Source organism: Polypterus senegalus, chromosome 2, assembly GCF_016835505.1.
Source record: "Polypterus senegalus isolate Bchr_013 chromosome 2, ASM1683550v1, whole genome shotgun sequence".
NCBI lineage: Eukaryota > Metazoa > Chordata > Cladistia > Polypteriformes > Polypteridae > Polypterus > Polypterus senegalus.
Window position 1 is genome coordinate 61456942 of NC_053155.1, and position 14177 is coordinate 61471118.

Below are 14177 nucleotides of genomic sequence, written 5' to 3' on the forward strand. Positions count from 1 at the left end.
TGGAGATGATACAAAACTATGTGGAAGGGCAGAAAATGTAGAATCAATTAAATTATTAGAGAGGCTGGGGTAGATTTGTGGCAGGTGAAATTCGATATATGTAATTGTGAGGTGTTATACATAAGAAGATTTGAATACACCATGGGAGATATGAAACTTGAAAGTGTATCTTATGACAAGAATCTAGGAGTAATCTCATCACTATCCACTTCCAGATTATACAAAGAAGCGACCAAGAATGCTAATAGAATGTTTGATTATAGAACATGATGTGTAGAGTAGCAATTAAGCAGTGATATGATTTCTATTTTTTTAAAATATGAATTGAATTAGTACAGTGGATCTCCGCTCTTGTTTAAAAATAAATTATTCAACAAGCCAATTGTAAACCTGTAAAAGGCAGATTTTTACGAATGGTAGAAAGTTTTTCTTTGCAAGGAGAAACATAGAAATATGGAATACATCAGCAGTTAGTGTAGCAGGGAGGACGATTTTAGGGACCCCTGAAATCTCAACATGATGTTATTTTTGATAATCTAGGTGAAAAGGATTGAGCTGACTTGTTATCAAAATTGTTCTAATGACCATTGGTAGAATATATTTAAAAATATTACAATTTCTGAAGTTTATTTTGATTAATTGAAAAAATGAATTGAACAAAAATAAACAAAATATTAATTTCAAGTGATTCTTGCTTTATATTTTGAAATGTGTTTCACTTTTTTATTTTATTTATTTATTTTTATTTATTTATAACAAACATTTGACTCACAGCACTTATACATATATTTGCAGTTTTTTGTGTTTCTATTTAGTACATAATAACAAAGTTCTGTTCTAATTATTCGTCAATATTTTGTTATTTTTACAACTTGAGTACCAATAAATGTGATTTGTAATATGTAGTAATATATTAATGTCTTACTCTTTTATAAAGCCATTACAGGAGGCTTATTCAGAATAAATCTGGGTTTACGTGGTTTGGTGGCAGGATCACTAATTGGTGGTGTCCTAGGGTGAGTATCGAATCATTTTTTCTTCTTTTTTTTTTTACTTAAATTAGTTTTTTAGTCATTCATTATGTACACTTTGCTGTTACTATTTTGTCTTATAGAAGGCACAGTTTTGTCATGGTTAGGGTTGCCACCAAACAGATCAGGCATCTTTGGTTCAGACTATGAGCCATGTTATAATCCATATGTAATTTAAATGTTCTACTTATGTCTGCTTTGGTTTTTCTTAATAGATTTCTGAATATTTAAGAACCCTTTTTTCAGGCTATACATAAAACACAATAGTTTAATTTAAATATAAGCATTAATGCCACTGGATGCTTAGCAAAATGCATTTTGGAGTTTTCAGTTAAAGGAATACCCATCCAAAAAATGATACATATATCTTTTTTATTTTTACTTACCCATGTAGTTTGTAGTGATGGCAAAAAAAAGTTACATCTCATGTTTTCATTTAGAATGGAGAAATAAAAAGTCTATAACAGAATGCAGTAGTGACTTACGCTATGTAACAACAAATGAAAAATGTCCATGGAGAAAAGAAAAAAAAACATGTTATTTGTGAAATATGTCATAATGTAAATTTCAGTCATCCAGTCATATGCTTAAAACGTGGAGAAAACATGCTTTATTTGCTAAAAGTTTTTTAAATAGACAGTTCCAGAATAATAGGCATACATCATAAACAGGAAACTAAAGCAACACAGGATTGACTTTTTAAATTGAAGACATGATTCCTGACCAATGAATGACTGAAAGAGATGGATCCTCAATTCAAAAAATCAAGCCTGTTTTTCACATTTTTTCTGTTGCACATCACTAGTCACTGTTGACTTCTATTATATCTTCAATTTTTTTCTCTCTGTTCTGCATGAAAAAATGAGATTAAAAATTTTCTGTGGCATCACTACAAAGTACATGAGGTAAGGAACATAAAAATATATCTTTTTTGAGTGGAGTATTCTTATAAAGAATGCTTTTTTTCACATAAAATTGCGTAAGGCTGATAAATTTTAGTACTTGAAGATTTTGTGAATGAGATTACTGCATATAGCTGTAATCAGAAAAAAATTAGTGTTTTAACACTAGAATTACCAGAGCCTACAAAAAAACTCGTAGATACGTCCCACCTTAAATCGCTTCCTAAATCCCCTCACACCTCTCCGCCAGCGTCCTTTGTCCTCTAAATGTGCTGATAAAGAGAAGCTAGAAGCAGCCGGCTATTCCATCACCCCACCAATTTAGAACGTGCACGAACTTCTCCCAGCTCATGCCTTGATTGAGTATCTGGGAGTGAAGTGGAGTTTTAGAGTGGAAATAATACCTCATTGCTTGGAACACACACATTTCATGTCTGTTCTGTTTCTACAGTAATCTGTGTAAACACATTGTTAAAACAGAAACATTTTTTATATTCTAGTAGTAGATGACAAAACGTAGGCATAAACTATATAATGGATGAAGCCTGAAGTCCAAATATCAAAGAAACATTTTCACAAAAGGTACAAACATAACACAACAATTGCGCTTTTATTCAAAAATATAGCTACAGAAAAAAAAAGCCGCCTTAACATGTGACATTGACACCCATTTACTACGACCGCCTCCGTGGCGCAATACAATGAGCTACTGACTGGGATGCAAAAGGTTGCGAGTTCGATCCTTCACCATTCCATTTTGAGAAGTAAACTGCTCTTATTCTTACTATTTTAGAATAAAAGCATACATTTGATTTCAGTCTGTAACCGCCGGTGTAATTTATGATCCTTGTAAAGGTTAGCTTTTTTTTTTTTTTTTAATTCACTTTTCATTCTCTCAGTCGCGTTCAGAATCAATCCATACAACCCCATCTGACACGGCTGTTTTCACATAAAGACATGCTATAGCTCTGCAGTGTACCACGATGCATATGTTGGTGTAAAAGTATAACAAAACAAGTGCCCACAGCCATACAGAACTGATCCCACATCAGAGAATTTCCAGTTCCTGCATAAATTCATACCCGATCTGACGCTGTTCGTTTTCAAATAATATTGCATTAGTGCGATGATGTTTTCACATATATTGTCTCTTTCTTTCAGGTGTGTAATAGAAATCACAGCATAGAGAGAAGTGTGTATTTCTTCTTACAGGAAAAGGCGATGGAAAAAGTGCACTTGAATAAAAGTGCACTTGTTTTGTTATACTTTTACACCAACAAATGTTCCTGTGTTTGAGCGACACGGGCAGATGGGGAGTGTCCGATGATTGCATATAGCGCCAAAGTTACTGCTCTTTACCATTCTCTCCTCTGTATGTCCTGGAGTACAAAAGAAACAGCATACAGCAACATGCGGGGACTGGCAGGAACACTCAGTAAAATTGAATAAAAAGAAAATCAAGTGACGGTGAGATACGAAGAAGGCAGCAGCTTTGCCAGCGTTTGTGTGTCAGAACCCTTTTTTTGGGGGGGTGGGGGGAGGGGCGATAGTATGCATCGTGATACACTGCAGAGCTATAGCGCGTCTTTATGTGAAAGCAGCCGTGTCAGATGGGGTTGTATGGATTGATTCTGAATGCGACTGAGAGAATGAAAAGTGAATTAAAAAAAAAAAACAAAGCTAACCTTTACAAAGATCATTAATTACACCGGCTGTTACAGACTGAAATCAAATGCTTTTATTCTAAAATAGTAAGAAAAGAGCAGTTTACATCTCAAAACGGAGTGGTGTAGGATCGAACTCGCAACCTTTTGATTCCCAGTCAGTAACTGATTGTATTGCGCCACAGAGGCGGTCGTAATAAGAGGGTGTCAATGTCACATGTTAAGGCGGCTTTTTTTCTGCAGCTATATTTTTGAACAAAAGCACAATTGTTGTGTTATATTTGTACCTTTTGTGAAAATGTTTCTTTGATATTTGGACTTCCGGCTTCATACATTATATAGTTTATGCCTACATTTTGTCATTTACTACTAGAATATGAAAAATGTTTCTGTTTTAAAAATGTGTTTACACAGATTACTGTAGAAACGGAACTCACATGAAATGCGTGTGTTCCAAGCAAAGATCTATTATTTCCACTCTAAAACTCCACTTCACTCCCAGATACTCAATCAAGCTGAAGTTCGTGCACGTTCTAAATTGGTGGGGGGATGGAATAGCCGGCTGCTTCTAGCTTCTCTTTATCAGCACATTTAGAGGACAAAGGACGCTGGCGGAGAGGTGTGAGGGGATTTAAGAAGCGTTTTTTCGTAGGCTCTGGTAATTCTAGTATTAAGGACAGTGCCACCTGGTGTGGCTTGGAGCAAGTGAACCACTAGAACAGACTGAAGCCAGACTAACAGGCAAAAGAGATTATAATTAATTACCTGATCAACAGCATCTGCTGCATCTAGTTACTCATAAATGTCAATAGTAGTAATATATAAATTTTTATATAATGTGATTTTAACAAGAATGAAAAAAAATTAAACAATGAAACACAATTAACAGCTTAAGACAGATTTTCACTTACTCAACCAAATGGAAATATTGGCTGTGCACAATGAATGAAACATTAAGCTGAGTGTTATGGTTCCTGATAAAAATCATTATACAGTGGTGTTTCTAACTTAAGATCACATCAGTGTTGCACAATGTCTTTCATTTATTTCCTAGACACCTATCATAAACAGCACAGTTTTTTAAATAGTTTCTTTCTGCCTGTTTAATTTTTGGGTACATATTATAAGTTACTAGCAGTGCAACCATATTTACGCAACCCTCATGTTGATAAGCGCTGTTTGTTCATAGTGGCCCATTTTGACTTTCAAATGACTGCTAGTTTCATCTTTGTATCCAGTTATGCTGTGTGACTGTTAGCGTACAGTTGTACACCAGTGTGTCAGCTTTTCTCATCTCCTTAAATTAGGAGAGTCAAGTAAGGTGGGTGTAAGCTACCATTTTCTTGTCTTTAAGGAAATTGACAGGATTTATTTATTTCACTTTAGCAGAAAGTAAAAAGAAAAATAAAGCAGGTGGGTAATATGTACTGTACATTTAATATCATAAACCTTTACTTATCTAACATGTTGGGACAGATGCCTACAATCCTGAATTACATTAAGGGGTCTGAAAAAGTTATGAAATTGACAATCAGTTCTAGGAATAACAGGAGCAAGGAAGAGCCAAGCCCTATATTATATAAAAGCCCATTGGAGAAAATATTTAAGTAACACGGTTCTACAGTGGGCAGTGCTTTTTCCCTGCCATCTCCAAAAGAATGTGTTAAGTCTCCAAGCTGTGTTTAGTTTACACAGTTATTTATTTAGTTAGGTAGCTGACCAGCCAAGGTCAACAGGCAGTGGAGTAAAGGTAAATAAAATTAACATCTGCATACTGTACATCCCAGATAAAACTATCTTTTGAGGTCTGTTGTCTTTAGGAAAAAGCTAATCAAAATTTCTCTGACTGTAAAACCACTTTTTGTACTGCAGCGCAGCCTAGAGTGTATAATTTTGGTGGAATTAAACAGAGGTCTGACATTAGTTGATGATTTTTTCCATCCACCCTGATATCGAAGTGAATGGAACTAAGAAGTAAACAAACCATAACAAATTTATTGCATAGCAGCATTTGACAATGTATCAGTTTTGCTCAAGATATACCTTTTTATAGATTTTGGTTGAAAATGAGGGAAGTGTCAATTTAAGTACCATTTTGAGCATAAAAACTTTCCAGCAAAAATCCTCCTAATCACTTTATTTCTTTCTGGTGATATGGTATTTGAACAGATCTTATGGTTTGCTCAGGAAAGTTCCGAAGACACCTGTTATAATGCTGAGTGCTAATCAGATGTATCAGAAGCACTCTGTATGTAACTAAGTACTTTTCTGTATACAATATTTTCTCTTTAAGGGGGTGTTAATATTATTAGTTCAATGGAGCTCCATATGCATAAACATGCTACACACAATTGCACATGATTAAAACATTCCTACCATAGATCAAGTCTTGCTTTTACTCATGACTTGGCTTTTGTTAATAGTCATTGTGGAACACAATTTTAGAAGAAACTGTATTCTTTTGAATTCAAGCAGGTAATTCCTAGGAATAATGGGAATTTTGTGTATAAATATAATGCCACCCTGTAGCAGATCCTGTAAAAATAGTTATAAGATTTACATGTAAGAGTTTGATATGTAATCTTGTACCATTACAAAGTTTTGGAAGGTTTAAATCAAAGCAGTATACACTGAATTGTGGTTTCCACCTTCTCTGTGTTAAGCCCCCTGTTCTTTGAAGTTTATATATCTAAGAGCACATGATGATTCAATCCTGCTTGAATTTGCATGTATTGTGAGGAGAATGAAAAAGCCAACATGATAGGAATTACTGCATTTACCCAAGAAAGCCACTTGGTAACCATTGCATCTCTAAACTTTTCTTCATCCATTTCATGTCATTTTCCATTCAGCTTGCCACCTCATCTCTTTTTCTTGTTGAGGGCAGCTGTTCTTCCACACTTGCTGCCAGCCCCATTTTTTTGCGCGATTACAGCTTCAGCTTGTACTGTGGCTTCTACTTGTGGCATTCAATTGCATAAACTACATGCCCCATTTTTTTCCGCAACTACTGCTGAGGCAAAAAAAGGATTCTGTGCCAATGAATACACAACGTTGTTGTAGTTTTATTACTGACAAATATTGAGAATTTAAAATAATCACTTTTTTATATTGGTACTAAATTTCAGTCAAATCAGTTGAACCGTTTTTTGAGATTTGAGGGTATTTAGTTTTTATATTGTACAAGGGTACAATATATACTTTTTTTGTGGATACCTCCTGGTCTAGATGTACCATCCTGTCAAATTTCAGCTTTTTAAGTAAATGTGAAGTAGTGTTTTTGTTGATGAGTGTGTCAGTTATATCTATATTGGGTAAACCTAAAATTACTCAGGTAAAGTTCACATGATGTAATTACATCTTACTTGAAGAAGGGGCCTCAGTTGCCTCGAAAGCTTGCATAATGTGATCTTTTTAGTTAGCCAATAAAAGGTGTCATTTTGCTTGATTTTTCACTACATTCATAATAGCTAACACGGTACAACACCCTAGTACTAAGGGTAAAGTTAGAAACTTTTATTCCAGCTTTACCCAAGTCTCCTAAATAATGTGGGCTTTACCTGGGTAATGTTAGGTTTATCCAATTTTTGGGCTTTACCCGTGACATCTATATATTATAAAGAGGAGATAAAACATTGCCAAAAATGAATCAATACTCTGGTGACCCCATATAATTACAAAAGTTCTAAGCCGAAAAACAGTATAAGTTCCAGATGCATCTTTTCAGATAAGAGCTCAAAATATAACTATTTCAAAAAGTCCAAACATAACATATGAGTTACAGGTGGGAAGGGCCAGGTCCAAAAAGGTCGAACAGTGTGAGGTCAAAAGTGAAATGGCTGCAAATCTTCTATTCTGCAGAAGGAGGAAGAGAGAAGGCATTAGAACACATTGCCAACCTCTGCTTGGGTGGTAATTACCATGACCAGAGCCCTTAAGTTGTCTCCCATGCGCATTCACGTGATTCTATGTATATGTATATATTAGGGGGCTCTGGCCCTGTTCGCTTTGCTCACCAACACCCAGCCCAGCCACTTCTCAGCTCTTCCAGTCGCGTATGGATAAGTGGATGTACAATTTAAACAGAATTTCATGGGAACTGTTACAAATGTAAAATAGAACTATTTTACATTACAGCGAATAACTAACCGTAGTAAAAAATAGTCAAACGTAATCAATTGAAAGAAAATGTATATGCTTTTGCATTTACGTCATTTTATTAAGTTCAAAATAAACCAGTTTTTTTTTTTTTTTTTTTTGCTACCTGTAAAGCTTGTGCTTCTTCACTTTCTTTAAATTGAATCATATTCTGACCTGGTAAATGAATTGGTGGTAATTCAACAGAATGGCTTTGACCTTGCTTTGGCAATTCCATTAAATGCCACACGCTTTCTATTGCACTGACCCACAGAGTATCTCAGTATGCTTGAACTTCATCCTGAGACTGTTCTTTGGATAGATTCATGCATACTGTATCGTGCCCTTTACGATTGTACTTGTAGATATACTTAATACTCATAACCAATGTACAATCATTGAATTATCAATCATCACAATTTTAACAAATTTCCATGATAAGTGTGTTGTTCATGATGATTATCTCTGCTTCGATAATCAGGAAAGCCAGCCTTAGTCATATCTGTTGAATTAACGAAAGCTTCAGGGAATTTCTTTAAACACTTATTTTCTTTTGAGTCCCAACTTACTGAATCTTTTAAATGAGGCCCGTGAGACATGTGTTTAATGATTTTGTACCATAATTCAGGATAGGTCTCTCTGTTTGGAATTTCAGCACAGGCAAAACAATCTACATCATCAGGAGGTAATAATGTTTTTTGCAAAGTAACCAATAAATTCATTTGATGGTTTTTCAGATAAATTTTGTGTAAAGTGCAACACTTTTGGACGTATGGATCGGTATCCATTATTGGCTATAGAATTTCTAATACATTTGATCATTTAACTCTTTTGATTCTATTTTGCATCGCTTCTCTGTGATCATAAATATAAACCTGACCAAATTGCAGTTTCTTCGAAGTTAAACTTGCAGTAGCTTTAATTGTTGCAGGACCACAGATTCTCATAGAGTATGGTCCTGAATTGAGTAAAGTGGATTTCACTTTCACCAAGCAACAAATCTTTTAATTCTTGTGGATATGCTTCCTCATTGGGAAGAAACACTGTCTTTTCTCTGATGGCAACATAAATTAGATGATCTACAAGTCTTTGACTTAAACTTTAAAGCCGAACAATATCTACATACTTCTGTCATATCACCTGTGTCCATATATTCAATCTCTTTTCACTGTTCCATTATTTCACCGAGTAATAATTCCCCTTTGTTAGCGCTAATACGATCTTTACTATCATTTTTTTATTTTTTTTTTTATTTTTTTTTTTTTGAGACTTTCGATTTTTTCTACTTTCATAAGCTCTAACCTGCTCTACATGTGTATCGCGACAACATTTTTGAATATCTTTACGGCGTTCTACTTTGTGTGATTACTTTGTGCATGGTTGAAAATGGTTGAGAGGAGAACGTGACTTGAAAAAAATCTCATGGCCAAGGTCTCAACGTGTGGGACTTGAAAAAATCTTCCAAAATGTCTCGTCTTCTAAAAAGTCTTGTCTTGTTGCAGGATTGTTTTTTTTTGTTATTTGTAGCAAATAATCTATTCTTTTTAGCATTTTTTTGTATTACAGTGGATGTAAATCCTTGCAGTGTATACCCAGCTGTATTTGTGAAACAAACTTCTAAAACACTCGCAACATGCAGGCAAGAAAATTGCAACGCTGTCAGAAGGAAGGACTTACAATCTGTAATATATGCACATACAAGTTCAACCAGACACACAACTGGGACATGGTGCAAGTAAAATTCAGGGCTAATACTAAAAGTGCCAGAGAGCTGGCTGAATCGTGGCTCTCAAATGAAAACACCATTAACAGACATTTGGTCATGAACCCAGCATATGCAGGTTTAAAAAGAAAGACACCTAAATAATAAAGCCTTTATTGCCAACACCCTCTGAACCCTACCTTATTGATCCACCATTTCCCCTCATTTGCTATATGTATTGCCTTTGATTCCTGTATGTCTAATAATTTTCCTCTGATGATGACACCTGCTAGGTTGTTGAAAGCTTAGGAATAAAAAACTATTTCAAGATGCATGATTGATTTTCTCCCATGACCCATATTTGGTATGTCCAGTATTAAACGTCTTTCCCTATGTTTACAACTTTGCCATGGCATTATTTGTTAGTGCATGATTGTCAAAGGATTTACTAAAACTTGACATTTATTGTGTTTACTAAAACATCTAGAATACATTTTTATTGTATTTGGGTTTTCCTTTATTGATTATTTACAATATTATATGTCATTATATTTCTTTCTAAACATCCTACTTCCTAACATCTGTTAGAATGTTCAGAACTCAGCTTTGTTGATTTGTTTTTCATATGTAACAGAGCCTGAATTTCCCTACAATAATGCCACTGTTTTTTCCTTTGTAAAGAAATATTTTTAGCTTTAGCTTGCTATTAATGGGAAATATTAAGTGAATTGTTGTTAAGTTTTACTTAAAGTTTTATATTTTTTCTGAAGTGTACCAGCAGGAGCACTAATAATGGGTATGCAAATGGCTTCCGGTGAAACACTAGGTGAGAGGAAGCGCAGAGAACGAAGGGAGCTGTATGAATTAAAACTTTCTGAGTGGTAGGTGATTAAAGTTATCTTATATTGAGTCTTGGAACTGAAAGAACATTTCTACACACTAATATTATGTGCACATATGCCTCCCTGTTTTAAAAGTCAATAAAAAACATTTTGAATTAGTTTCACTTTACATTGTGTTATAACAACATGTTTAAGTGTCTAATGATGATTTTTTTAACTCATGAAAATAAAACTTTTGTTTGGTAAAGTCATGTCACATATTCTCAAGAAATTAGCTGCTTTGATAAAACGCTCAAGGACACTGTTTTTTTAATATTTGTAAGGCTTTTACTTTAATGTCAAATTAATATTTGAATGCTTTTTATTAAAAATATGTAGACTTTTGCATAGGATCTAATTACTATTTCAGATGAGGCATTACATATTGTATAACTGTAATAGATATCCTCATGTTTCCTTTTTTTATCTAATATTAAATTACATTTGAAAATACCATTCACTTTGAGAAATTGACAGTAATAGGAAACACCTAACTGGGGCTTGTACTTTTCACAGCTTATGACTTTGAACATCCCCTTCTTTTGATGATTCCTTTTTTTTTTTTTTTACCAGCTATGCTGCCAAACTGGGGCTTCCCAGAAGTGGAAGTCTAGGTAGTGAATACTCAAAGTTTTAAATTTAGCACGTCTTTACTCTTGCATTGTACAGTTTTTTTACAGTTTTTTCCTTGCCTTCAATTTATGCAATATCTTCATGTAATTCTAAATATATTGTTCATATTTTTTTCTTAACTTCAAAGCCTGGAGAACTGCATGATTAATTTCTTCTTGTTTGGCCTTGATTCACGTTCAAAAGAGTTGGGGTTCCTTAAGTTCTGAGTCTCCTTTCAGTGCACTGCAAAGTCTAGATACATTTCATGCAGAACATAGATGTGCTATTTTTTCTACTCACTTCAAAATTGTCCTGTAATGTTTAAAAATGTTTTCATAATTCATAATTAATTAATTAATTTTGCCTTTTGTTGTTTCCTAGGAGTTCCAGACTTAATGTAACAGAAGACATTATTACTGAAATTGACAACAAATTACAAAATGATTCAGCAAAATCAGATATGGAAAAAATTGAAGACATTTTAAGTCGGAAACATGATGAACATCAAATAAAATAATCCATGTTCATATGAAATATTGCAAATTATAATTTATATTTTTTTCTAATCATGTTGAAAAGTATTGATATTTGAATGCAATTATTTGTTTAAGGACTCAGCAGAAGAAGTTACTTATGATGTAACCTACAGTAATACATATTGTAGTGGCATTCATTCCTGGTCCTACAGGTCTTTGCTATGTCGTATTTTTCACTGCAAACCATTTTAACTAGAAATGAATTCCTGGCTATTATTGAAGTACTTAACCTGGTTATAATTTTGTTGCCTTCTTTCTGCACACTCCAGGACTATTTCAGAATTACCCTTATTATTATTATTATAAAATAACAGTCATGAATGTTTGCTTTGCTCAGTAGTTTAATTCTATAGAAGTGATTGCTAAAACTTTAATGTGCTTATTATTTTTAGCATTCAGTATGTTTAACATATTGTATTAAATGATAGACGGTTAAGGTACTTTTTGGACTGTTGCATTAAAAATCCATATATAGTACTTTCCTAGTTTCATACAGCATGCCTGGTAACAGAAAAAGAAAGATTGTTTATTAATCTGTTATTTTACTTTAAAGCAGAAATTCAACATTTTTTTCAATAAGTTATATTCAAAATTAAAGGCAGTTGATCATTTGGAAACTGGAAGGGAATGTTTCTGTGTTTAGATATTTACAGCTTGTTTGTTTTCTTTTTTCCTTATTGCAAATGTGAAGTAATATGGTATTAATTATTTAATAACATTAGCAAAATACACTGCTTTGACTAAAGATGAAATTAATTTGATCTCCAACTGAAGAGTAAGGTGCTTTAGTGAGGCTTAGTCAGTCATTTGTTAAACAAGTACAGTGCAACACAAAATAATACAGTGATTCTATCCAAAGTAATGATATTCTAAATAGTATTCATAAGACATTTCTCAGTTTTGAACAGTGTTTCTTTCAATAGTGTAAGAGGTACAAGATTGGAAATTATTATCTGCAAATTAACATTTGATTTGAAAATATTAGAACTTTGTCAGAACACACCTGCAGGATTTGCCATGTGGCCTTTAATCAACAGTGTTAACAATATAGAAGAAAATTGTTTCTACTACTTGTCCTGTCTTCTTATATAATACGCCACCATGGCTGTCCGTTTGTCTGCCCAGGTTTTTAAATCACCTGTAGCTCGCAAACCGTTTGAACTATTGACCTGAAATTTTATATACTTATACTACGTGACATATACTATCCGCTCCTGGGTGATGATTGACCTCCAAGTTTATTCCTCTTTTTATTTTTATTTTATTTTATTGTTGTATCAACTTTTGGCAGCAGCCATCCCTACTACTTTCGCCGTCACTTCCCTTGCCTCTTCATATCTCAAATCATTCTTGAGGCAGATTGAAGACTTAAGTATCAGCTTAAGTGAAAAATTAAAGAAAACGTACTAAGAAATTGCAACACAAACACTGACTGTTTTAGCAGGAAAGAAGAGAGGAAGCGGGCTACTAGGGTGGAGAAAAGAAGGGCTGCTCAGAAAGCAGCTAGCACATCAACCTCTGAGCAAAAGAATGCTAAATGTACAGAGAAAAAGCATGAAAACTATGAATGCTCAAGTTAACGTGCAGTGCACAGTTACTGATTTTTGTATATTTAAGAACACAGACAGTACTCCAGTTTCCTCTTTGTTCTTGTATAGCTCAGTGGACATGCAGTGCAGATGGATCAAGTAAGTCCTATTTGTCTTAGTAATACTAATTTCAACTTTATGTGCTGTATGTCAGTGATGTCCATTTTCTAGCTTAAATGCATTTTCCTGAGGTTTCCAGCATTTACAGATGGTCAGTGTTCAAGGTGCTGTAATGAATGTATTGTGATTTTTTTGTCAAAATCATTATCTCCAATATCTGAAAGGGAAATACTGATCTTCCACTTAGGATTCTTGAACTTTTTTGTGAGTAAAATGGTTATTCATCTTCATTCACGATCACTTTTGAGTTACTCGAGCATCATTTATATGGAAAGGTAAAAGTTCACTGTGGACCCCTTTTTTTTAATTGATAGACCAGACCCTTTCATGTTCTAAAAAATATTTTTTAGTTGTAGTTATTTCCCAATATGTAGATTAACCGGTGTTACGTCCACTTCATTTAAGTTCAGGTTTTCTTTACCAAGCAGATGCAGTTTTTAAAAATGTTGTCTCCCAGCTGTCTTTTCTGATTTTTACCGTAGCATATTTTTTTTGCCTGTTTCACTAGGTAACACACCTCTCAGTTAATATTTCTTTGATGCCTGTGGTGTTGCCACCCGAAAGCTATATTGTACATTGGTACATCTTGATATATACTACTCCAAAGCTACATGCCAATCCATTTAAATGCCCACTTACAGTTTCATTTAACATTGAAATAAAGCAAAAATATAAAATAAAAATCATGTATATGCCAAAACAAAACTGGGTTCAACTTCTTTAAGTAATAGGACTTATTTGATTTTGTTGATCTCTCTGTTCTGAAACTGTTGCAAAATCGCTAAACTTTTACTTTTTTGTGCCGCTACTGTGGTCCCCATAAACATACAATGTTCACATGATATGGGCTCATGCAGTATTATACTGTTGTATTTATGTATTGCTTTTGTACTGTTAGATTTTTGCCATTAGGCAGTGGACCTCCTTCTAAAGAACCTTCAAATAGTATTGTGTGTCAGGCTTCAGCTGCCTTCTTGTCTGTCTATTATAAAAAAAATCCTGG

At 34.0% G+C, this 14177-nt stretch overlaps 1 protein-coding gene across 4 annotated transcripts in view; it reads left to right on the forward strand.

The window, feature by feature from the left end:
• timmdc1 (translocase of inner mitochondrial membrane domain containing 1) overlaps positions 1 to 13879 on the forward strand; it is a 36793-nt gene extending 22914 nt beyond the window's left edge. For all 4 annotated transcript variants that reach the window (XM_039743826.1, XM_039743825.1, XM_039743823.1 and 1 more), the window contains 3 exons: positions 938 to 1016; positions 10207 to 10317; positions 11311 to 13879. In XM_039743826.1, coding sequence (XP_039599760.1) covers positions 938 to 1016; positions 10207 to 10317; positions 11311 to 11446 — 326 coding nt within the window. In that variant the 3' untranslated portion in view covers positions 11447 to 13879. The remainder of the gene's footprint in view (positions 1 to 937; positions 1017 to 10206; positions 10318 to 11310) is intronic.
• Positions 13880 to 14177: the final 298 nt, after the last annotated feature.